At 69.2% G+C, this 22,137-nt stretch overlaps 2 protein-coding genes across 4 annotated transcripts in view; one reads left to right on the top strand and one right to left on the bottom strand.

The window, feature by feature from the left end:
* SLC4A2 (solute carrier family 4 member 2) overlaps positions 1-8,781 on the bottom strand; it is a 105,109-nt gene extending 96,328 nt beyond the window's left edge. The window contains exons 1-3 of one of the 3 annotated variants that reach the window (XM_073334968.1): positions 8,692-8,781; positions 6,257-6,341; positions 3,109-3,194 (exon numbers count right to left, since the gene is read on the bottom strand). The gene's annotated coding sequence lies outside the window, so the exon portion shown is untranslated. Of the gene's footprint in view, positions 1-3,108; positions 3,195-6,256; positions 6,375-6,558; positions 6,926-8,691 lie in introns of those variants that run through there. The other 2 variants (XM_073334970.1, XM_073334969.1) reach the window with 2 other exon arrangements.
* A 6,129-nt stretch (positions 8,782-14,910) lies between these two features.
* On the top strand, positions 14,911-21,676 carry CDK5 (cyclin dependent kinase 5). Its single transcript, XM_073334987.1, is given in 13 exon segments — positions 14,911-15,003; positions 16,456-16,512; positions 16,515-16,543; positions 16,918-16,985; positions 17,427-17,487; positions 17,671-17,727; positions 18,051-18,146; positions 18,554-18,628; positions 19,416-19,512; positions 19,621-19,692; positions 19,995-20,053; positions 20,537-20,617; positions 21,015-21,676. Coding segments are annotated over 13 exon segments (876 nt in total). The 5' UTR covers positions 14,911-14,966; the 3' UTR covers positions 21,102-21,676.
* The last annotated feature ends 461 nt before the right edge of the window (positions 21,677-22,137 follow it).

The raw sequence follows: 22,137 nt of genomic DNA, 5'->3' as shown, positions 1-22,137 counted from the left end.
TGGCTGCTTTCCTAAAAGCCCTACTCTAGTCCAGCCGGGAATCAACGCAGGGCAGCCCTGGGGCTGAGGTCAGACTATAGGATCACAGGCCCCAGAACCGCTGGTCCCCTTGGGGAGGGGGAGAGATGGAGGACAAGCCGCCCACCGCAGACACTAGGCATGGCGTTGGCTCAGACACCCCAGTGTGGAGAGCTGCGTACAGACGTGAACAGCTCGGGGGCAGAGAAAGCGCTGCAGCCTTCCAGCCTGAAACACCCGCTCAGGAACCTCACAAAATACCTCCCAATGAAGGGGGCACAAGGATGGTATGGAGGGGGCAGGGAGGCTGCAGTATTTTCTGCATCCATCAGTCCAGTGCTCCTGGGCACAAGGCGCTCGCAGCTCCAGCCTGGCACTGCTGAACTGGTGCCGTTTGCTCCACGTCCAGGGGACTTTGCCATGCTGGACGCCCCCAGAGGAGCTCTTAGCGCTGACGCCGCTGAGCACCGGGGCCCGGGGAGCCGGCCCTGGCAGTAGCGGTGTGGGCTGGTGGGCTTTCCTCGCGGCGGGAAGGGCTGCCCGGCCCAGCGCTGGGGGCCCCTCCTCCCCTCTTGTCAAGTCTCCTGGTCACTCGCCCAAATGCCAGGGACTCCAGAGCTCTCAAGGCCAATCCCATGCTCAGTCAGCCCCCCTGACGGAGCCCCTATGCCCCCCTAGCCGGCTCCCAGGAGCTCTGGGATCCAGGGACCAGAGCCGAGCACAGAGTCTCAGGGAGTTTCTCCAGAGTCTCCCAGAGGGCTGTCCCCTCTCAGCCCCGGAGCAGAGCTCTGTGTCCGCAGCCCCCATGCTCCCTGGGGCTCCAGCCCCTCCTGCAGCCACCACGCCCGATCTGCTGCCCCAGCCACCCCGCCCTCGCTACGGCAGCCAGCAGAGCAGGCCAGGACTCCCTGCTCCTACTCATGCCTTCGCCTTCCCTTGTGAATCGTCACCGCAAGACTCACATCCTCCCCGCCCAAACTGTCCTGGTGAACCCAGCAAGACCCTGCAAGCCCCCGGAGTGGAGGAGAGTCCCCCTGCAGCCCATGCCAGCCAGAGGGGTTTCCTTGTGGAGAGACCCCCAGGCCGCCCCACCCCTTCAGGTAGCTGCAGCAAAGGCACTGTTAGCTATTCCCTGCATCTGGGGGGCCTCCTGCCACCACCCCTCATGGCTAGGGGGTCCCCAGGCCAGCAGGGAAGGACTCGGAAGGTTATTAACGCAGGGCTGGGAGGGCAGGAGGCAGAGCGGAGCAGCCTAGCTGGGCACCCCTCCCCTACAGAACAAGGCAGCTCAGCTGGGCATGGGGACAGTGCTAGGTAGGGCCCTGACAGGTGGGACCCACCAGCCCCCAGGAGCACTGTCTGCTCCCCAGCGCACGCAGACACACCCGGACCAGCGCCCATCTGCCCGGCTCAGGGACCAAGAGCAGCGACAGCCGCAGACCCAAGGACAAGCCTGGCAAACCCCCGGCTGCAGTTCCACTGCCGAAGGACCTGCGCGAAGCTGGGTGGAGTCCGTCTGCACCCACCCCCATTGGGCTGCAGCCTGGACAGAGCAGGGACAGGTGCCGCTCTGACTGCTGGGAGCCAAGGGAGCCATCCAAGCACCGCGCCCTGGAGCAGGGGGTTTGCCACCCTGCCTCCCCGTGGCGCCTGCCCGGGCAGAAGCCGCAACAGAAGGAAACGGACTGAGATGTCACCCAGAGGGCTGTGCCGGGAGGAGACTAACAGGTGCCAGCCAGGGAGGATCATTAGGGCAATGAAATCCCCCTGCCTTTGGCAGCCTGCTTGAAGCACTCCAGTGACCCCGAAGAGCCTGAAAGGCGGCTGGGCGCCCGGCCCCCTGAGGGCAGTGGGGCTAATTGCTCTAACAGGCAGGGACGCACTGACCGTGCTCAGCACAGACCCCCCCACCCCCCCCAGCAGCTGAGGGAGGCTCAGACAGGCTGTACCGTAGGAGCACCAAGGCCAGGCCCTTCCCTCTTCCAGCCAGGCCTTCCTGGCTGCCACACGAAGTGACCTGACGCCACGGGAGCCATCCTAATGAGAGCCCGAGCTGCGGGAGGAGCAAATCCCAGCCTGGAGCAGCCCCAGCCCCACACGGCCAACGCCAGTCCCCAGAAGCCTAGAGCACTCAACCCCCATGCAGCTTCAGGAGCCCTCGCCCCTTCACCCCCCGCACTGCCAGCGCCCTGGGACCCTGGCCCCACTGCTACCCCCATCCCCCTGCCACTCCCCACACACTGCCAGCGCTTCAGGAGCCCTTGCCCCTTCACCCCCCGCACTGCCAGCGCCCTGGGACCCTGGCCCCACTGCTACCCCCATCCCCCTGCCACTCCCCACACACTGCCAGCGCTTCAGGAGCCCCCGCCCCTTCGCCCCCCGCACTGCTGCCCCCCCGCCACCCCACACAAAGCTGGCAATACCCCCGCCACACGGCCAGCACCTCAGCCCAGCAGGCCGGGCTGCGGAGAACGCACTCATCTTCTTCCACCCAGCGGTGACACCCTGGGCCCTGCAGACAGACGCTGCGGCAGGACACCGGCTCTGGGGCCCGCACCGCAGGCAGCAGAAAGCCACGTCCGGCACAGCAACAAGAGAGAGGAATCGGGCTGGACAAGTGCCCCGAACATCGCTCAACCGCTCCCAGCATTACGGAGCCACGCGGCGCCGCCCTCACCCAGCGTGGACCACGGCACAGAGCTGGGGCGGGAAGCCCAGGGGGGTGCAGGACAGAGCTGGGGAGGGGAGCCCTGGGCTGCAAGAGCAGGGTCTGTGAGTCAGGAGTGAGAAACGCTACAGTTGGACGGAGGAGCCCCAGGCTGGAAGACAGGAGGCTGGAAGGTGGGACAGCGACAGAGCTGAGGAGATACCTGGCTCAGAGGTACACCTTGCAGCCCAGAACTGTCCCCCCGTCCATGGCTGTCAGCCTGCCTTGGGAGGTCTCTGAAGCAGAGAACAGCTACAGTACCCGGGAGGGTCTACCCAACATCATCGTCCTATGTCAAGCCAAACGTCCGGAGCTCTCCGCGCGCTCCCTATGCCCAGCAAGGGAGCCACCTCCGCCGGGGTGCGGCGTCTGGATAGACTCACCTGCACAAAGACTTCCAGCTCGGCTGGAGTTCAGGACGTGCAGTGCAGAGAAGGGACGGATCTGCCCAGCACCATTCCACCAGTCACTGAAATACAGAAAGGATAGTAAGGGGTTAACAGCAGTGCCCAATGCCCCAGGGATACCCCTCCCCACTTCACTGCCTCCCCCAGCCCCTGCTTCTCTCCAGGTGACACCAAACCCAGCCCTCGGGCGCGAGTGCCGAGCGCAGGAACGCCGACCGGAACAAAGTGGCTCCGGTCACAACTGTATGGCACGATCGCTCCCCAAAGCATGCTGGGAGAAGACTCGCAGAGCCAGGGTGAGTCCGGGCATTAGACACGGGATCGAGACTCCCAAGGGGACTCTGGCTCCAATCCGGCCCCAGGGCATGGAGAACAGCTGGCTCGGGGGGCAGGGAATGGGGACACGGGGCTTTTCCCCTCTAGGGGACACTGGCGCCGGCCCTGCCCCAAGGCAGGGGACCGGCTGGCTCAGGGGAGGTGTAAGGACACAGAGAATGTCATGTCTGGAGCACCAGTTCAGGGTGATCCAGGCATTCCCAGCTTCCAGGCTTGATTGCTGAGACTGATTATAGAGGTTCTCTGAAAGCCACTTGTTAGGGCTGCGTGCTGAAATAGGCTTCAAATCCCTGTTCTGGCCCTGCTCCAGAGGTTCTTTGACCCAAACGACCATCACTCACATTCGAAGGCCAGAAGAGACCCATTTGCCCAGAGAACCTCACCACGGCTGGTAAGGGAGCGGCCACCCCCCGATTCCAGCAGCCAACCCACCTCTGTGGCGTGTGCTAGAGCGGGCCTGGCAGAGAGTCGCCAGGTGTGAGGGGCAGGTGAATGGCGCAAGGCAGGCTGATGTTTCTGGGGCGGCAGGGTTCAGCTGTGCCGGTGGAAAGGGGGAGCCTCTGGCTGGGCCAGGGGTAGATCCACATTCATCTCCTTGCACTTGTAGGTACGAGTCAGGCATGCCACGTGAACCGAACTGCTTCGCACCCGAACGTGCATCACACCTCAAGTCGCAGCAGGACAGCCTCAGAAAGCGCCCACTGGTGCAGAACGCAGCAGCCTGTCTGCTCAGCAGCGTAGGGCTGGCTCCGGTGACAGTGCTCCACTCTGCGTCTTCTCCCCACGGAACAGAGGCGAATTCAAGGTCTCTGTCCTGATTTGCAAAGGCCTCCATGGGGCTGGCCCTCGCTCCGAGAGCCCTTGTGACAAAGTGGGAATTTTTTTGTGAAAACTGTGCGCGCCTCGGTTTCCCCTACACTTTGCACAGCTGCGGGGGGAGGGGGAGAGATTACCAGCTGGATGGAATGAAGAGTCATTAAGGAACTGGTTGAAACCACCCCAGATCACCAAGGGGGTCAGCGAGACAATGGAGTTGCAGCTACTCAAGGATTTTGCAGAGTTGAGATCCCAGCTGAAGAACAAAGGGCTGAGGTGTGAGTGTTGGCTTAAGCTATCTCATCTGGGAACTGACTAAGAAAAGACGGAGAGCCTGAAAATGGGGTTCCCGGCAGCTTGGCTGGTGCGCAGGGCTGACCTGCATGGACTCGCCTTTGCCCTCAGGTCTCTGTGCTGACCTAAGGACGGCCGATGCCATATGCCGGGTGACTAATAAACCCGACTGGTTTGAGTGTCACTGTAAACACTGAGGTGCAGTGGTCCCTGCAAAGGGGGTGAGTCTCGGCCATGAGTCTGGCTCGGTTGCTCTCGCTGGGCAGAGCTCCTGGGGTGCAGCTGGGTGCTGGCACCCCAGAGGTTCAGTTAGCAGGCAATGAGGCCTGCCCTGGAGGCTGAGACCCCTGGGGCTCCAGCACACTGAAGGGGCTCGTCCATCAGACTGTTGCGAAATGGGAGGTGTTGACCCGATCCTGTGGGTACAAGACTCCCCTCCCCTCCCCAACCCCAAGCTCACACCACAGCTCAGTTCTAACAGAACAATTCAACTGTCGCCCAAATGGAGAAGACTCACAAGTGCAGGAGACAACTTTCTAGGAACTGGCCCTAGCCTCAGGAACTCTCTGACACAAGGGAAGAGACGCCTGTAGCCGTCAGACTCGGCTTCCTCTCGAGCCAGGTTAAAGGCAAATAAACCTGGTACCCACTGAAGCCATCTCTCTCTGACGGGCAAGGCAGGCAGAGGGATCGTTGCAGTTCTGTTTTTAACTCCTAGGGCGGTGCTCAGTCAGCGAGGGGACGATACAATTCGAGGCGGCAGAATGGAGCCGCAGTAGACAGCGCTGTGTAGCAGGGAGTGGCTGGAGAGAAGGTGACAGCGATCAGGCAAGGGACAGTCAGGGCACAGACACAGGGAAAGGGAGACCAAGCTGACACCGAGTCTATGGGCAGGGGAGACAGGAGCTGTCATGGAGATGCCAGGAAGCGGAGAGGGGTCCGGAGAGAGGCGGCTGGACACCTCAGAGCAGAAAGGCAGAGGCCCGGTCCAGAGAGATTTGAGAGGCCCCAGTGTACCGCTGGCAGTGGAAACGCTGGGGCAGATGAGGCCTCCAAGAGGACAAACCTGAGCGACACCAACAGGCCTGGGGGAGCGAGCGGCCCCGCCAGCGACAGGAGAGCCAGGGAGGCATGGAAACAGGCAGGCAGGAAGAGGAAGGAGTGCAGACTTACAGCGTGGAAAAGGGGGCCAAGGAGAGCCAAAGCCAGCTTGGAGGGGAGCAGGCAGAGAGCTGGAGGAGACCCAGCCCAGGCCCAGAGAGTGGGAGGAAGCGGGCTAGGCGGGCGCAGAACGGCAGGAGGGGATGCGGTCAGGGGTTACGGGCTGACCGGGCACGTGGGAACAGCGGGAGGAGGAAGAAAGTTCTTGGGAGTTAGTGACAAGTTTGTTTCCTTTACAGCTGGCAAGGCCCGAGGAAGTCGGGGGGGGCAGCAGCGAGCGGGGGCTGGAGGCGAGAGAGCGACTGAGGAAGGAGAAGCTGCATAAGCTGGGGACGGAGAGGATGCCGGAGCAGTCACAGGATGCTCCCTGGCGGCTGCGCAGGAACCCAGGCCGTGCAAAGCAGGGTCCAGTTTTGGGGGGGTGATCTCCCCTCTGCACCCTCAGTCAGGGCCCTTGCCTGGGGAATTCCCCGCCACCAGAAGCTCTCCCCCGTCCAGGGTACTAGGCTAGACTCACCTCCTTCCACGAGGGCTGCGGTGTGGCCCCTGGCCCGGGGGCGCTCCAGGAGGAAATCACTGATGGGATCCTTCTCCAACAGAGGCTGCAGGGCAAGAGGGAGAGTTTGTTCCTCTTCCTGGAGGGAATGAACATGCTTCTAAGGTTACGCAAGAGCCCCATCCCACGGGGAGCCGCCTCCCAGCTGGGCACCAGCGAATAGCACCTGCCCACCCCCACGCCCACACCACCAGCCCGGGAGAGCCCACCCCCTGGTGCCGAGCCCAGGGCTGTTCACGCCAGGGGGGTTCAGAGTCACTGACCCTGTTACTCCAAGAGGGAAACCGGCGCCCACACAGGACAGACGCCAGCCTGAGGGCACGTCACCATCCGAAGCGGATCCAGCGTGAGCTGCTACCCTGCCCGCACTCCAGCAGGCCTGGGGAAAGCGAGGCAGGGGACCTGGCAGGGATTCCCGGGCAATTCTCCTCCCCTTCGCTTCCTTCCTGACACCTGCCCCCGCCCCGGCAAGCTCTGCAGCCTGGCACCCCCGGCCTCCACTGGGCTCTGCGCCCCCCTGGCCTGCGGGGCGGCATTTCCAGCAGCTGCAGCTCATGGCACAGCGACGCCCCCTTCTGGGAGCTGCCACAACACAGAGAATTAGCATGACCGGAACCAGGCACTGCTCTGCCCCACGTCCTCCCAATCTCCCCGCCCCACTGCACACCCCCTGCCCCCACCATTCCCTCAGTATCCCCCTCGACTCCCCACAGGCCCTGTTCATCACGCTCGCCCTTTCAGATTTCTGTCCCCCCCCAGCCACTCCCCCCAGCACCCTGGCCATCCCCCTGCTCAGCCAGGCCATGCCCCCGGCCCCATATCCCCCCCCAGCACCCTGGCCATCCCCCTGCTCAGCCAGGCCATGCCCCCCACCCCATATCCCCCCCCAGCTCCCTGGCCACCCCCCTGCTCAGCCAGGCCATGCCCCCCACCCCATATCCCCCCCCAGCACCCTGGCCATCCCCCTGCTCAGCCAGGCCATGCCCCCGGCCCCATATCCCCCCCCAGCACCCTGGCCATCCCCCTGCTCAGCCAGGCCATGCCCCCGGCCCCATATCCCCCCCCAGCTCCCTGGCCATTCCCCCTGCTCAGCCAGGCCATGCCCCCCACCCCATATCCCCCCAGCTCCCTGGCCATCCCCCCGCTCAGCCAGGCCATGCCCCCGGCCCCATATCCCCCCCCAGCTCCCTGGCCATTCCCCCTGCTCAGCCAGGCCATGCCCCCCACCCCATATCCCCCCAGCTCCCTGGCCATTCCCCCTGCTCAGCCAGGCCATGCCCCCGGCCCCATATCCCCCCCCAGCACCCTGGCCATCCCCCTGCTCAGCCAGGCCATGCCCCCCACCCCATATCCCCCCCCAGCTCCCTGGCCACCCCCCTGCTCAGCCAGGCCATGCCCCCCACCCCATATCCCCCCCCAGCACCCTGGCCATCCCCCTGCTCAGCCAGGCCATGCCCCCGGCCCCATATCCCCCCCCAGCACCCTGGCCATCCCCCTGCTCAGCCAGGCCATGCCCCCGGCCCCATATCCCCCCCCAGCTCCCTGGCCATTCCCCCTGCTCAGCCAGGCCATGCCCCCCACCCCATATCCCCCCAGCTCCCTGGCCATCCCCCCGCTCAGCCAGGCCATGCCCCCGGCCCCATATCCCCCCCCAGCTCCCTGGCCATTCCCCCTGCTCAGCCAGGCCATGCCCCCCACCCCATATCCCCCCAGCTCCCTGGCCATTCCCCCTGCTCAGCCAGGCCATGCCCCCGGCCCCATATCCCCCCCCAGCACCCTGGCCATCCCCCTGCTCAGCCAGGCCATGCCCCCGGCCCCATATCCCCCCCCAGCTCCCTGGCCATTCCCCCTGCTCAGCCAGGCCATGCCCCCCACCCCATATCCCCCCAGCTCCCTGGCCATTCCCCTGCTCAGCCAGGCCATGCCCCCGGCCCCATATCCCCCCCCAGCTCCCTGGCCATTCCCCCTGCTCAGCCAGGCCATGCCCCCGGCCCCATATCCCCCCCCAGCACCCTGGCCATTCCCCCTGCTCAGCCAGGCCATGCCCCCGGCCCCATATCCCCCCCCAGCACCCTGGCCATCCCCCTGCTCAGCCAGGCCATGCCCCCGGCCCCATATCCCCCCCCAGCTCCCTGGCCATTCCCCCTGCTCAGCCAGGCCATGCCCCCGGCCCCATATCCCCCCCCAGCTCCCTGGCCACCCCCCTGCTCAGCCAGGCCATCCCACACATCCTCCCGCCCCATATCCCCCCCCAGCTCCCTGCCCACCCCCCCTCTCAGCCAGCCGGCGCCCCCCGGCTCCACTCCCCCAGTCATTCCCCCCCCGGGCTGCGGGCTCCTGAGCGGGCATCGGGGCCGCGCTTCCCGCGCGCGGAGCTCGCTCCCGCCCCAACCTACCGGAGGCGGCTCCTCCTCCGCGCGCCCGGGGATGAGCGGGGCCAGCGCGCGCCCGAGGCAGGGGGCGGGGCCAGCGGAGGAGCGCGATGCGCGTCCCGAGCGCCGAAACTTTCCACGTGTCAGGAGAATGCGCGTGCCCGACCGCGCGAAGAGACCCCGGGCCCCCACCCGCCCCCAGATCCCAGCCCCCTCACCCGCCCCGAGCCCCCAGGTCCCAGCCCCCTCCCCAAGACCCCCACCCGCCCCGAGCCCCCCAGATCCCAGCCCCCGCCCCAAAACCCCCCACCCGCCCCACACACAGACCCCCCCACCCGCCCCCAGATCCCAGCCCCCTCCCCAAGACCCCCAACCCGCCCCACACACAGACCCCCCACCCGCCCCAGATCCCAGCCCCCCTCACCCGCCCCGAGCCCCCCAGATCCCAGCCCCCTCCCCAAGGACCCCCACCCGCCCCGAGCCCCCCAGATCCCAGCCCCCGCCCCCAGATCCCAGCCCCCTCACCCGCCCCGAGCCCCCCAGGTCCCAGCCCCCTCCCCAAGACCCCCACCCGCTCCGACCCCCCAGATCCCAGCCCCCGCCCCAAGACCCCCAACCCGCCCCACACACAGACCCCCCACCCGCCCCCGAGCCCCCAGATCCAGACCCCTGCCCCAAAACACCCAACCTGCCCCACACACAGATACCCCACCCGCCCCAAGACCCCCAAATCCCAGCCCCCTGCCCCAAGACCCCCCACCATCCCCACTTGCCCCAAGACCCGCAGATCCCAGCCCACACACTGGGACCCGCCACTCTCCCCCCACCCTGAGCCCCCCAGATTCCTGCCCCAAGACCCCCAACCCATCCCACACACAGACCCCCCACCAGCCCTCCGCCCCTAGATCCCAGCCCTCTCCCCAAGACCCCCAACCCGCCCCACACACAGACCCCCCACCCACCCTGAGCCCCCCAGATCCCAGCCACCTGCCCCAAGATCCCCCACCCGCCCCGAGCCCCCCAGATCCCAGCCCCCTCCCCAAGACCCCAACCCGCCCCACACACAGACCGCCCCGAGCCCCCCAGATCCCAGCCCCCTCCCCAAGACCTCCAACCCCGCCCCACACACAGACCCCCCACCCGCCCCGAGCCCCCCAGATCCCAGACCCCTGCCCCAAAACACCCAACCTGCCCCACACACAGACACCCCACCCGCCCCAAGACCCCCAAATCCCAGCCCCCTGCCCCAAGACCCCCAACCCGCCTCACACACAGACCCCCCACCAGCCCCCCGCCCCCCAGATCCCAGCCCCCTGCCCCAAGACCCCCAACCCGCCTCACACACAGACCCCACACCATCCCCACTTGCCCCAAGACCCGCAGATCCCAGCCCACACACTGGGACCCGCCACCCTCCCCCCACCCTGAGCCCCCCAGATTCCTGCCCCAAGACCCCCAACCCATCCCACACACAGACCCCCCACCAGCCCTCCGCCCCGAGCCCCCCAAATCCCAGCCCCCTACCCCAAGACCCCCAACCCGCCCCACACACAGACCCTCACCAGCCCCCTGCCCCGAGACCTCCAGATCCCAGCCCCCCACCCTGAGACCCCCAACACATTGAGACTGACCCCCCAGCTCCCCATCTCTAGTCCCAGCCCCGACCCCCCCCAAACTGCCCCACACCCCAAGACCTCCAATCCACCCCACACACTGGGACCCACCACCAGACCCCTGCCCTAAGACCCCCAGATCCCAGCCCCCTGCACCAAGACCCGCAACACACCCCATGCACAGACCCCCCCACCAGCCTCCCACCGAGCCCCCCAAATCCCAGCCCCACCACCAGCCTCCAGCCCCAAGATCCCAGCCCTCAGCCCCCCAAATCCCAGCCCCCAACCCCCAAAGTGCCCCACACAGCGACCCACCACCAGCCCCCCACCCCAAGACCCCCAGATCCCAGCCCCCTGCACCGAGACCCACAACACACCGGGACACACCACCAGCCCCCCAATTCCAGTTCCAGCCCTAAGCCCGCCCGAATCCCAGCCCCTGACCCCCAACCAGCCCCACACAGGGTCACTGTAGACATGAGTTCTCGGTGCCAGGCTGTGGTGTAAAGGGCTAATGTGATCCTGATGTGACGAAGTGGGACTGTTTTTAATGTTTTCTCTGAATACTGTGTGGGTGCCTCAGTTTCCCCTATGCAGATCTTAAGTATCTAAGTGGCAGGATAAGGGTGTGTGATTGGGGCAGAGCCCTAGGGGGCCAGTGTGATGGAGTCTGCACAGAGAATGGCCGACACCCTGTCTCCTGATGGCCTGGGCCCCTCCTCTGCAAGGTGCCAACTGAAGGGGTTGGAGAACAGAGAGATCAGGTGGCCTCCTGGCCTGGGAACGAGACAAAGGTGAGAGGAGGGGCTGGAGAGTTTCAGTTTGGAGCTGGCTGGGGAAATGAGGGGAGGCTCAGCTGGGGCTCTGGCCTCCCTGCCCCCCAAGACAGACCTGACTGAGGGGTCCTGTTCTCTGCACCTACAAGCTCTGGTTTAGACCGTGTTCCTGTCATCTAAGAAAAATTCTATTTTACTGGCTGGCTGAGAGTCCCGTCTGACTGCGGAGTTGGGGGGCAGGACCCTCTGGCTTCCCCAGGAGCCCTGCTTGTGCGGACTCGGGGTGGGAAGTGTATGGTGTGGACGGGGATGCTGAATACTCCGAGGTCAGACCCAGGAAGGTCGGAGTTGTGTAAGCTTCTTGCCCTGGGAAGAGGAGGCTTCCCCAGAGTCCCGCCTGGCTTCACTGGGAGCAGTTCCAGAGCAGCGCCCGGGGACTCCATGACGCCTTGGCTGTGTAAAAAGGACTATCAAGTGGAAATAGGGACATGATCCTGATCAGATCACTAGTAGAATACTGCAGGCCCTTCTGGTGTCCACACTTCGAGAAGGAGGTGGAAAAACCGGAGAGTGGAAATGGGGGGCCACAGGAATGACCCAGGGCTGGAAAACAAGCCTGATAATGCAAGGCCAGAGGAGCTCAATTGATTCAGGTTATTGAGGTTGAGAGGTGACCAGTCATAGAATCACAGAATATCAGGGTTGGAAGGGACCTCAGGAGGCCATCTAGTCCAACCCCCTGCTCAAAGCAGGACCAATCCCAACTAAATCATCCCAGCCAGGGCTTTGTCAAGCCTGACCTTAAACACCTCTAAGGAAGGAGATTCTGGCCTCAGAGCTGGCTGGCGGGGTCCTTCTACGCCTGCTGCAGTCACCCAGTTTCCAGCCTAACGCGACCCAGTTAGAGAATGATTGTCCCGCTGTGGCCCAGAGCCATTGCCCAGCGGCTCTCGGGGAAGGCTCTGCGGCACACGCACGCTGAGCAGGTGACAGGCGCTGGGAACACCCTGCCCCTCCGTGAACTTCCCCGGGCACCTGGAGGCAGAGCCTGGAGCTCAGGCTTCTCCAAGCAGGCCGGGCCATGGCGGGGGGAGGGGCGGACCGGGCCATGGCGGGGGGAGGGGCGGGCCGGGCCATGGCGGGGCAGGACAGGCCCCCACAGGCCGGGCCATGGCGGGGGGAGGGGCGGGGCGGGCCATGGCGGGGCAGGACAGGCCCCCACAGGCCGGACCATGGCGGGGCAGGACAGGCCCCCACAGGCCGGGCCATGGCGGGGGGAGGGGCGGGGCGGGCCCCCACAGGCCGGACCATGGCGGGGGGAGGGGCGGGGCGGGCCGGGCCATGGCGGGGCAGGACAGGCCCCCACAGGCCGGGCCATGGCGGGGGGAGGGGCGGGGCGGGCCCCCACAGGCCGGGCCATGGCGGGGGGCGGGGCGGGGCGGGCCATTGCGGGGCAGGACAGGCCCCCACAGGCCGGACCATGGCGGGGGGAGGGGCGGGGCGGGCCATTGCGGGGCAGGACAGGCCCCCACAGGCCGGGCCATGGCGGGGGGAGGGGCGGGCCGGGCCCCCACAGGCCAGGCCATGGCGGGGGACGGGGCGGGGCGGGGCGGGGCGGGCCATTGCGGGGCAGGACAGGCCCCCACAGGCCGGGCCGTGACGGGGGGAGGGGCGGGGCGGGCCGGGCCATGGCGGGGGGAGGGGCGGGCCGGGCCATGGCGGGGCAGGACAGGCCCCCACAGGCCGGACCATGGCGGGGGGAGGGGCGGGGCGGGCCCCCACAGGCCGGACCATGGCGGGGCAGGACAGGCCCCCACAGGCCGGGCCATGGCGGGGGGAGGGGCGGACCGGACCATGGCGGGGGGAGGGGCGGGCCGGGCCATGGCGGGGCAGGACAGGCCCCCACAGGCCGGGCCATGGCGGGGGGAGGGGCGGGGCGGGCCGGGCCATGGCGGGCGGAGGGGCGGGGCGGGCCATGGCGGGGCAGGACAGGCCCCCACAGGCCGGACCATGGCGGGGGGAGGGGCGGGGCGGGCCCCCACAGGCTGGACCATGGCGGGGGGCGGGGCGGGGCGGGGCGGGCCATTGCGGGGCAGGACAGGCCCCCACAGGCCGGGCCATGGCGGGGGGAGGGGCGGGCCGGGCCCCCACAGGCCGGACCATGGTGGGGCAGGACAGGCCCCCACAGGCTGGGCCATGGCGGGGGGAGGGGCGGGCCGGGCCGGGCCATGGCGGGGCAGGACAGGCCCCCACAGGCCGGGCCATGGCGGGGGGGAGGGGCGGGGCGGGCCATTGCGGGGCAGGACAGGCCCCCACAGGCCGGGCCATGGCGGGGGGAGGGGCGGGCCGGGCCCCCACAGGCCAGGCCATGGCGGGGGACGGGGCGGGGCGGGGCGGGCCATTGCGGGGCAGGACAGGCCCCCACAGGCCGGGCCGTGACGGGGGGAGGGGCGGGGCGGGCTGGGCCATGGCGGGGGGAGGGGCGGGCCGGGCCATGGCGGGGCAGGACAGGCCCCCACAGGCCGGACCATGGCGGGGGGAGGGGCGGGCCCCCACAGGCCGGACCATGGCGGGGCAGGACAGGCCCGCACAGGCCGGGCCATGGCGGGGGGGAGGGGCGGACCGGACCATGGCAGGGGGAGGGGCGGGCCGGGCCATGGCGGGGCAGGACAGGCCCCCACAGGCCGGGCCATGGCGGGGGGAGGGGCGGGGCGGGCCGGGCCATGGCGGGCGGAGGGGCGGGGCGGGCCCCCACAGGCCGGACCATGGTGGGGGGCGGGGCGGGGCGGGGCGGGCCATTGCGGGGCAGGACAGGCCCCCACAGGCCGGGCCATGGCGGGGGGAGGGGCGGGCCGGGCCCCCACAGGCCGGGCCATGGTGGGGCAGGACAGGCCCCCACAGGCTGGGCCATGGCGGGGGGAGGGGCGGGCCGGGCCATGGCGGGGCAGGACAGGCCCCCACAGGCCGGGCCATGGCGGGGGGAGGGGCGGGGCGGGCCGGGCCATGGCGGGGGGAGGGGCGGGCCGGGCCATGGCGGGGCAGGACAGGCCCCCACAGGCCGGACCATGGCGGGGGGAGGGGCGGGGCGGGCCCCCACAGGCCGGGCCATGGCGGGGGGCGGGGCGGGGCGGGGCAGGCCATTGCGGGGCAGGACAGGCCCCCACAGGCCGGGCCATGGCGGGGGGAGGGGCGGGGCGGGCCCCCACAGGCCGGGCCATGGCGGGGGGAGGGGCGGGGCGGGCCGGGCCATGGCGGGCGGAGGGGCGGGGCGGGCCCCCACAGGCCGGACCATGGCGGGGGGCGGGGCGGGGCGGGGCGGGCCATGGCGGGGGGAGGGGCGGGGCGGGCCATTGCGGGGCAGGACAGGCCCCCACAGGCCGGGCCATGGCGGGGGGAGGGGCGGGGCGGGGCGGGCCGGGCCGGGCCATGGCGGGGGGAGGGGCGGGGCGGGCCATTGCGGGGCAGGACAGGCCCCCACAGGCCGGGCCATGGCGGGGGGAGGGGCGGGGCGGGGCGGGCCGGGCCATGGCGGGGGGAGGGGCGGGGCGGGCCATGGCGGGGCAGGACAGGCCCCCACAGGCCGGGCCATGGCGGGGGGAGGGGCGGGCCGGGCCCCCACAGGCCGGGCCATGGCGGGGGGAGGGGCGGGGCGGGCCCCCACAGGCCGGGCCATGGCGGGGCGGGGCGGGGCGGGCCGTGGCGGGGGCGAGGGGCGGGACAACAAGCACCCAGCTCGGGCTGGAAGCGCGGGGGCTGCCGGGAGCTGCGTGAGGGGGCGGGGCCGCGCGGGGGCTGCCGGGAGCTGCGTGAGGGGGCGGGGCCGCGCGGGGGCTGCCGGGAGCTGCGTGAGGGGGCGGGGCCGCGCGGGGGCTGCCGGGAGCTGTAGTCCGGGCGGGCCCGGTGCGGAGCGATGCAGAAATACGAGAAGCTGGAGAAGATCGGGGAAGGTACCGGGGGGCTCGGGCCGCGTCTGCGCGTAGCCCCCGCCTCGGGCCAGGCCCCGCTCGGCTCGGGGGCGCGGTGGGGGCGGGGGCCGGGGTCGGGGCGCGGTGGGGGCCGGGGCCGGGGCCGCGGTGGGGGCCTCGGCCGCGGTGGGGGCCGCGGTGGGGGCCGGGGGCGTGGTGGGGGCCGGGGCCAGGGGCCGGGGTCGGGACGCGGTGGGGGCCGGGGTCGGGACGCGGTGGGGGCCGCGGTGAGGGCCGGGGTCGGGACGCGGTGGGGGCCGCGGTGAGGGCCGGGGTCGGGACGCGGTGGGGGCCGGGGTCGGGACGCGGTGGGGGCCTCGGCCGCGGTGGGGGCCGCGGTGGGGGCCGGGGGCGTGGTGGGGGCCGGGGCCAGGGGCCGGGGTCGGGACGCGGTGGGGGCCGGGGGCGTGGTGGGGGCCGGGGTCGGGACGCGGTGGGGACCGGGGGCGTGGTGGGGGCCGGGGCCGCGGTGGGGGCCGGGGCCGGGGCCGCGGTGGGGGCCGGGGCCGGGGCCGCGGTGGGGGCCGGGGGCGCGGTGGGGGCCGGGGGCGTGGTGGGGGCCGGGGTCGGGGCGCGGTGGGGGCCGGGGCCGGGGCCGCGGTGGGGGCCGGGGTCGGGACGCGGTGGGGGCCGGGGGCGCGGTGGGGGCCGGGGTCGCGGTGGGGGCCGGGGTCGGGGCGCGGTGGGGGCCGGGGCCGGGGGCGCGGTGGGGGCCGGGGCCGGGGGCGCGGTGGGGGCCGGGGCCGGGGGGCGCGGTGGGGGCCGGGTCAGGAGTCAGGCGCTGCAGTTGCTGTAGGGTTGAGTTAGAGGTTGGGGGCCGGGGCCGCGGTGAGGGCCGGGGTCGGGACGCGGTGGGGGCCTCGGCCGCGGTGGGGGCCGCGGTGGGGGCCGGGGGTCGGGACGCGGTGGGGGCCGGGGGCGTGGTGGGGGCCGGGGCCAGGGGCCGGGGTCGGGACGCGGTGGGGGCCGGGGCCGGGGGCGCGGTGGGGGCCGGGTCAGGAGTCAGGCGCTGCAGTTGCTGTAGGGTTGAGTTAGAGGTTGGGGGCCGGGGCCGCGGTGAGGGCCGGGGTCGGGACGCGGTGGGGGCCTCGGCCGCGGTGGGGGCCGCGGTGGGGGGCCGGGGTCGGGACGCGGTGGGGGCCGGGGGCGTGGTGGGGGCCGGGGCCAGGGGCCGGGGCCGGGGCCGCGGTGGGGGCCGGGGCCGGGGCCGCGGTGGGGGCCGGGGTCGGGACGCGGTGGGGGCCGGGGGCGCGGTGGGGGCCGGGGGCGTGGTGGGGGCCGGGGCCAGGGGCCGGGGTCGGGACGCGGTGGGGGCGGGGGCCGGGGGCGCGGTGGGGGCCGGGCCGGGAGTCAGGCGCTGCAGTTGCTGTAGGGTTGAGTTAGAGGTTGGGGGCCGGCACTGGGCTGCCTGGTTCTCACGGCCTCTCCCCACAGGGACCTACGGGACCGTGTTCAAAGCCAAGAACAGGGAGACCCATGAGATCGTGGCGCTGAGAGAGTCCGGCTAGATGATGACGACGAGGTGACCAGCCCGCTCCGCTCTGTTGTCCAGCCGTGGCCGGTGCTTGCTGCTTTGGCCCCATCCTGCCTCCGGCTCCCCTCGGGGACCAGAGGGGGCTGCAGCCGCGAGCAGATGTTCCCAGCTGCAGGGGAGCAGGTTTGGGCAGCTCCCTGCCCTGAGCTGCCTATCCTGGGTGCTGGGGATGGGGGCTCATCAGCCTTTGTGGTTCCTGGGCCCTGTTTTACTGTTTCTGCCCCATTGGGCTTGAAGCTAATGCCTTTTTGTGCATTTGGTCAGTGCCCTGTTGGGGGCACGTATGATCCTGGCTCTGTGAGGCAGCATATGCTGATAATCCATCTTTCTCTCTTTCTGTCTCTCTCTCTCCTCTTCTCTAGGGTGTTCCCAGCTCTGCCCTGCGGGAGATCTGCCTGCTCAAGGAGCTGAAACACAAAAATATTGTCAGGCAAGGACATGCTTTGTGCCAGGCAGGCCAGGAGGCTCTGGATGGGGTTGGGGTTGGATCTGGACATGTGGAGCTCCTGGGTGCTGTGTGGCATTGTCCCTGCTCTGCTTTCCTCTCCATGAGTCCCGTAGGGGCTGCGGTGGAGCTGTGAGGAGCATGGCCTCTCCCAGCCCACGCGGAGTCCTGTAACATGCTGCTCAGGGCTGGGGAATGGGAAGGTGTTTGTACCTTTCACAGCAGATTTGCCGATGGGGTGACCTGCTTGTTTCCTACCCAGGACCCTGGCACTATGTCCCCTGAGGCAAAGGGGTGAGGGCCTGCCCTGGACCCCCTCTCCTGGGGGGCATGCTTTCAGCACTGGGGCTGGCAGGAGGCCCCGTGCTGTGGAAGGGCCTGTGGGCTCCTGCTGGGGGCACTCACGGGGTTTTCCCTGCATTGCAGGCTGCACGATGTCCTGCACAGCGACAAGAAGCTGACACTGGTGTTTGAGTTCTGTGACCAGGTGAGCTGGGGAGCCCACAGGGGACTGAAGGCCCTGGGGGTCCGTGGGCTCCCCTGCCTCCAGGAGGAAATGGGGAGCCCGGGGTGAAATCCACTGTCCTCCCCAAGGGGAAGCGGAGTTGTCTGGGTGCCCCTGAGCTCCCCAGCTCCCCTCTGATCCAGGCATCCCTCTTTTTCCCACCAGGACCTGAAGAAATACTTTGACAGCTGCAATGGGGACCTGGACCCTGAGAACGTCAAGGTGGGTTTGCAGGGCCAGGCTAGGATGGTGCCTGGCGGGGGTGCCAGTCACAGCACCCAGCTCAATGGCCCCCACGAGCGGCCCCCACGAGCGGCCCCCATGAGCGGCCCCCACGAGCAGCCCCCTGCCAAGGTCCGTTCTGAGTTGGCAGCTCGCCAGGCTCGCAGCATCACAAGCTGCTCCTCCTAGACAGGCCAGTCTTGGTTCCCTTGGGCCTGGCGAGGGAGAATCCCCTGCTTCCTGGAGCCAACGCCTGCCCTGGCTGGGGCACGAGTAGGTTTGAGGTCTACCGGGAGCATGCTCACTGCTGCCCTCTCTTCCAGTCCTTCATGTACCAGCTGCTGAAGGGCCTCGCCTTCTGCCACAGCCGAAACGTGCTGCATAGAGACCTCAAACCCCAGAACCTGCTGATCAACCGAGTGAGTGACCCACGCAGCCAGACAGGGGCCAGTGCTGCTGCTGGGCCGGAGTGTGGGGCATTGACAGGGCTGGTCGGGATTGAGGGGGACTGGCAGGGCTGGCGGGAGCCCAGGGTTGGGTTAGCAGGGTCTGTGGGTCGGGATTGGGGGTACAAGCAGGCTGGTGGGGATTCCAGAGCTGGGCTAGCAGGGGCTGTGGGTTGTGATTGAGGGGGAGCCCAGGGCAGGGTTGGGGGTCTGCTCATTGTGTCCCCTCACCCGCTCCTCTTGGGGCTGTAGTCTTTGCCTCCCGAGCACAGGGCAGGAGCTCTGCTGCTTCTCTGGCTCTGGGTGGCAGCCGCAGTTCCTGGCAGGTGGCGCACTCTGCATGACTGAGTCTCTGTGGCTGGTTCATCTTCTCCCGGCAGAATGGGGAGCTCAAACTGGCCGACTTCGGTTTGGCTCGGGCCTTTGGGATCCCTGTGCGCTGTTATTCAGCAGAGGTGAGTGGTTGGGGACGTCCTGGGGGCGTGGGCACACATCCGCTGCAGGGGCCCGTTCGGCTGGTCTATGCAGCTACTGGACAGGCTGTTCTACAGGGAGCTAGCATCTAGTTCTTCGCTGTGAGAGGACAGCACCGGCCCCCCTGCCGCAGGGCCCCCCTGCCGCAGGGGCCCCCCAGCGTGCAAGGGGAGAGCGCCCCTCCTCCCAGCGTGTGAGGAGAGAGCACCCCCCCGCCTCACAGGCCCACTAGCACCATGCTGGGATAGCGAGGTCAGCACTGACTGTGAGGGGAGAGCACCCCCTGCTGAGCCCCCCTCCCCACTCCCTGCAGCTCAGCCCCACCTAGAGCTGCACTGATGCATGGGGGGGCAGCACTGTCTCTGGGGGAGAGCGCCCTGCCCCACCCCCGGTTCTTCCTTCTCCGCCAGCAGTGCTGGTTCATGGGGGTGGGCTTTTCACATCCTGTCTTCCCAGCTTGGCCAGTGCTCCGCTTGGAGCACACAGCAGCTTGGGCAAGGCTCGGAAGAGATGGGATCCCGCTGCTGCTGGCTCTGGAGGGTGTCAGCGGGCCCCATTCTCTGCAGGGCGGATGGGTCAGCAAGCGTGGCGGGGTGCTGCAGCGGCCATGGAGGGGGCTGCGGGAGGAAGGGGAAGCTGCCCCATGGCCCGCCTAGCTGCCCAGAGCTTGGAGCCACACGTGGTGCTCAGGCTGGCAGCTCGGCAGCCCCTCCTGTGAGCTGTTCTCGGGGCAGTGGGGGTCTGATGGCCTGTGTCCGCCCCCTGCAGGTTGTCACACTGTGGTACCGTCCCCCTGACGTGCTGTTCGGTGCCAAGCTCTACTCCACCTCCATAGACATGTGGTCAGCCGGCTGCATCTTCGCAGGTACCCGGGTGCCCGGCTCCCCGCTGTGGAGGGGCCGTGCACCAAGCGTGGGGAGTGGGGGAGGGTCTGCAGGGCTTCCTGGGCTCAGCCCCGTCTCTCTCCCTGCAGAGCTGGCCAACGCCGGGCGGCCCCTGTTTCCGGGGAACGACGTGGACGACCAGCTGAAAAGGATTTTCCGATATCCTTTTCAACCGTGGGCGGGTTTGTTGAGCAAAGGGTGAGGAGAACAGAGCCAGGAGCCAAAAGGCCCAGGCCGGGCCACAGCCTGGCTTCCCCTTGGGGAATGGCTTTCCTGACCACCTTCGGGTGGGAGGGGCATGCGGCTCCCAGCCCTTCCTCCTGGCTGAAGGAGCCCTGTGGGAGGGGGTGGGCGGTGGGATGTGCCTTGGGCAGGGTCTGCAGGCCAAAGCCGGGGTCCTCCCCTCCCCCGTTTCCTGGCTGGGGCCTGTGGGGGCAGAGATGGCCCTTAACCCGCCCCACATTGCTGGGAACCCCAACCGAAGAGCAGTGGCCGGCCATGACTAAGCTCCCAGACTACAAGGTGAGTCCCAGGCTGGGGACGGGCGCCCAGGGCCTGACCTGTTGGGGGGGCTCTGGGGTATGGAGCTGCCCCCTCCAGGCACAAGCTGCAGCTCTTAGGTCCATCAGCGGGTGCCACGAACAGCACCTGACTGGCGTGAGCCCCGGCACGAGGCGCAGGCCCTGGGTCCGCTGGGAGGAGCATCTGCAGGGGCTGGCTAGGCCCTCGGAGCACCAGGGCCAGGGAGGGAGCAGCTGCCAGGCCCAGTCTGGGGGCGAGGTTAGAACCTGTGCGGGGGCAGGGTTAGTGTCTGGAGAGGGAAGGGGCGAGGTTGGCCTGCCTCTGGGGGGAGGTGGAGGGTGGGTTAGTGGCGGGGGGAGTTGGCCTGTCTCTGGGGGGAGGTGGAGGGTGGGTTAGTGTCCGGGGGGGTGTGGGGGGTTGGCCTGTCTCTGGGGGGGATTAGTGCTGGGGGGTGCTCCTAGCTGTCGCCCTCTCTCCCCTCAGCCGTACCCCATGTACCCTGCGACAACGTCGCTGCTCAACGTGGTGCCGAAGCTCAATGCCACAGGTCGCGACCTGCTCCAGGTGGGTGCCCCGCTGCCCCGGGCTGAGCAGGTGCTGTGGGCCCAGCCCCATGGCACGCAGTGGGGGCTGCTGGCCTCAGGGAGGGGCGGGCCTGTCCCTGGGGGCTGCTGGGGTCCTGACCATGACTGTTTTGGGGCACCTTGGCCCAAGCCCTTCGCGTACGCAGAGCTGACAGCCCCTCTCTGTTCCCCGCGGGCAGGGCCAGCAGCCGCTCTGTCTGGGCTGCGCTGGGCAGCCAGGTGGCTTCTCTGCCGCTGCTCCCCCAACCACCCCTTGGGGAATGGGTGTCTGACTCTGCCCTGCAGCCCCAGGGGTGGGGGGTGCCTGGCCCCATTGCCCTGCTCTGTCGATGCTGTCCCCACCCCCTCCTCACCCAGCCCCTCTGCTGCCTCCACAGAACCTGCTGAAGTGCAACCCGGTGCAGCGGGTCTCGGCCGAGGAGGCGTTGCAGCACCCCTACTTCACGGACTTCTGCCTTCCGTAGAGCCTGCCTAGGCCGGGCCAGCACCTGCCCTGCTCCAGGGGCGCCTGGGGGAGGGGGTTCTGGGGCCAGGGCACTGGGTGATGGGCAGGGCCCTGGGACCACCCCCCCCCCGAAGGTATTTATTAGGTTTTTAACCCATTGCAGTACCTGGTTTTATACCAGTCTCTGCTGGGACCCCATGGACAGGAGCCAGCCCCCCTCCCTGCCCTGCTGCGGGCACCCATTGCCCCGATACCGTGCAGCATCACCTGCCTCCCATGGGACAGGGATGGCCCTGGGGTTCCAGTGGGGCACAGGAAAGAGGGGAGCTGCTGCTGTCCCTTACTTGGCCGGGGGTCTGGGGGCAAGAGATGGCTCCTCCCAGGCTGGTGCGGGACGTGGTGCTCCCGGCGCTGGCTGCCCAGTCTTGCCACGTCCCCTGCAGGCCTCTGGGCCCTGGCCATGCCCCTGCCTGGGGGGGGCCCCCCTTCCAGCTGGGACTCCTTGGGGGGCCAGGCAGCTTCCCTCCCCCTTGTACCGTGCTCCTGTGTGGCTGAAGGTGTATCTTTAATTTCATAAACAGTTCCCCTCCCCCAGCCCGCGTCCTGCGCTCTCGTCCCTTCCATAGTGGGAGAGGGCTGGCCGGCAGGCAGAGAATGGAGGCTTGGCCAGCCTTGTGGCTCGGGGTGCTGACATGCCTGCCCAGCTGTTCACGGGAGGGGCAGCGGGCCTGGCTGCAGTGGAGGGGGGGGTCTGGAAGGTGGGGGGCTGCTGATACGCCAGGGCCCTGCAGGGCCTGGGGAGAGCCTGGCTGTGGTGATGATGGGGAGTCAGCTCCAGAGCCCTGTGGGGTGAGCTGCAGAGCGGAGCCTGGTGACGGGGAAGACGCTTGCTGGCCCAGGGGACAGCCCATGGGCTGCTGGTAGAGAGAGCCTGGCCTAGGGCCCACTCGGCAGCTACCCCTTGCTCCCACCACTCGCAACACCAGGCTAGGGTCCACCATGTGCCCGTCTCTGTAGGCCCAGCCTAGCACTCTCCCCTCGAGCCCTGTGTGGGC

The sequence above is a fragment of the Lepidochelys kempii genome, chromosome 2, assembly GCF_965140265.1.
Source record: "Lepidochelys kempii isolate rLepKem1 chromosome 2, rLepKem1.hap2, whole genome shotgun sequence".
NCBI classification, from domain to species: Eukaryota; Metazoa; Chordata; order Testudines; family Cheloniidae; genus Lepidochelys; species Lepidochelys kempii.
This window is presented reverse-complemented; position numbering and strand designations above follow the sequence as displayed.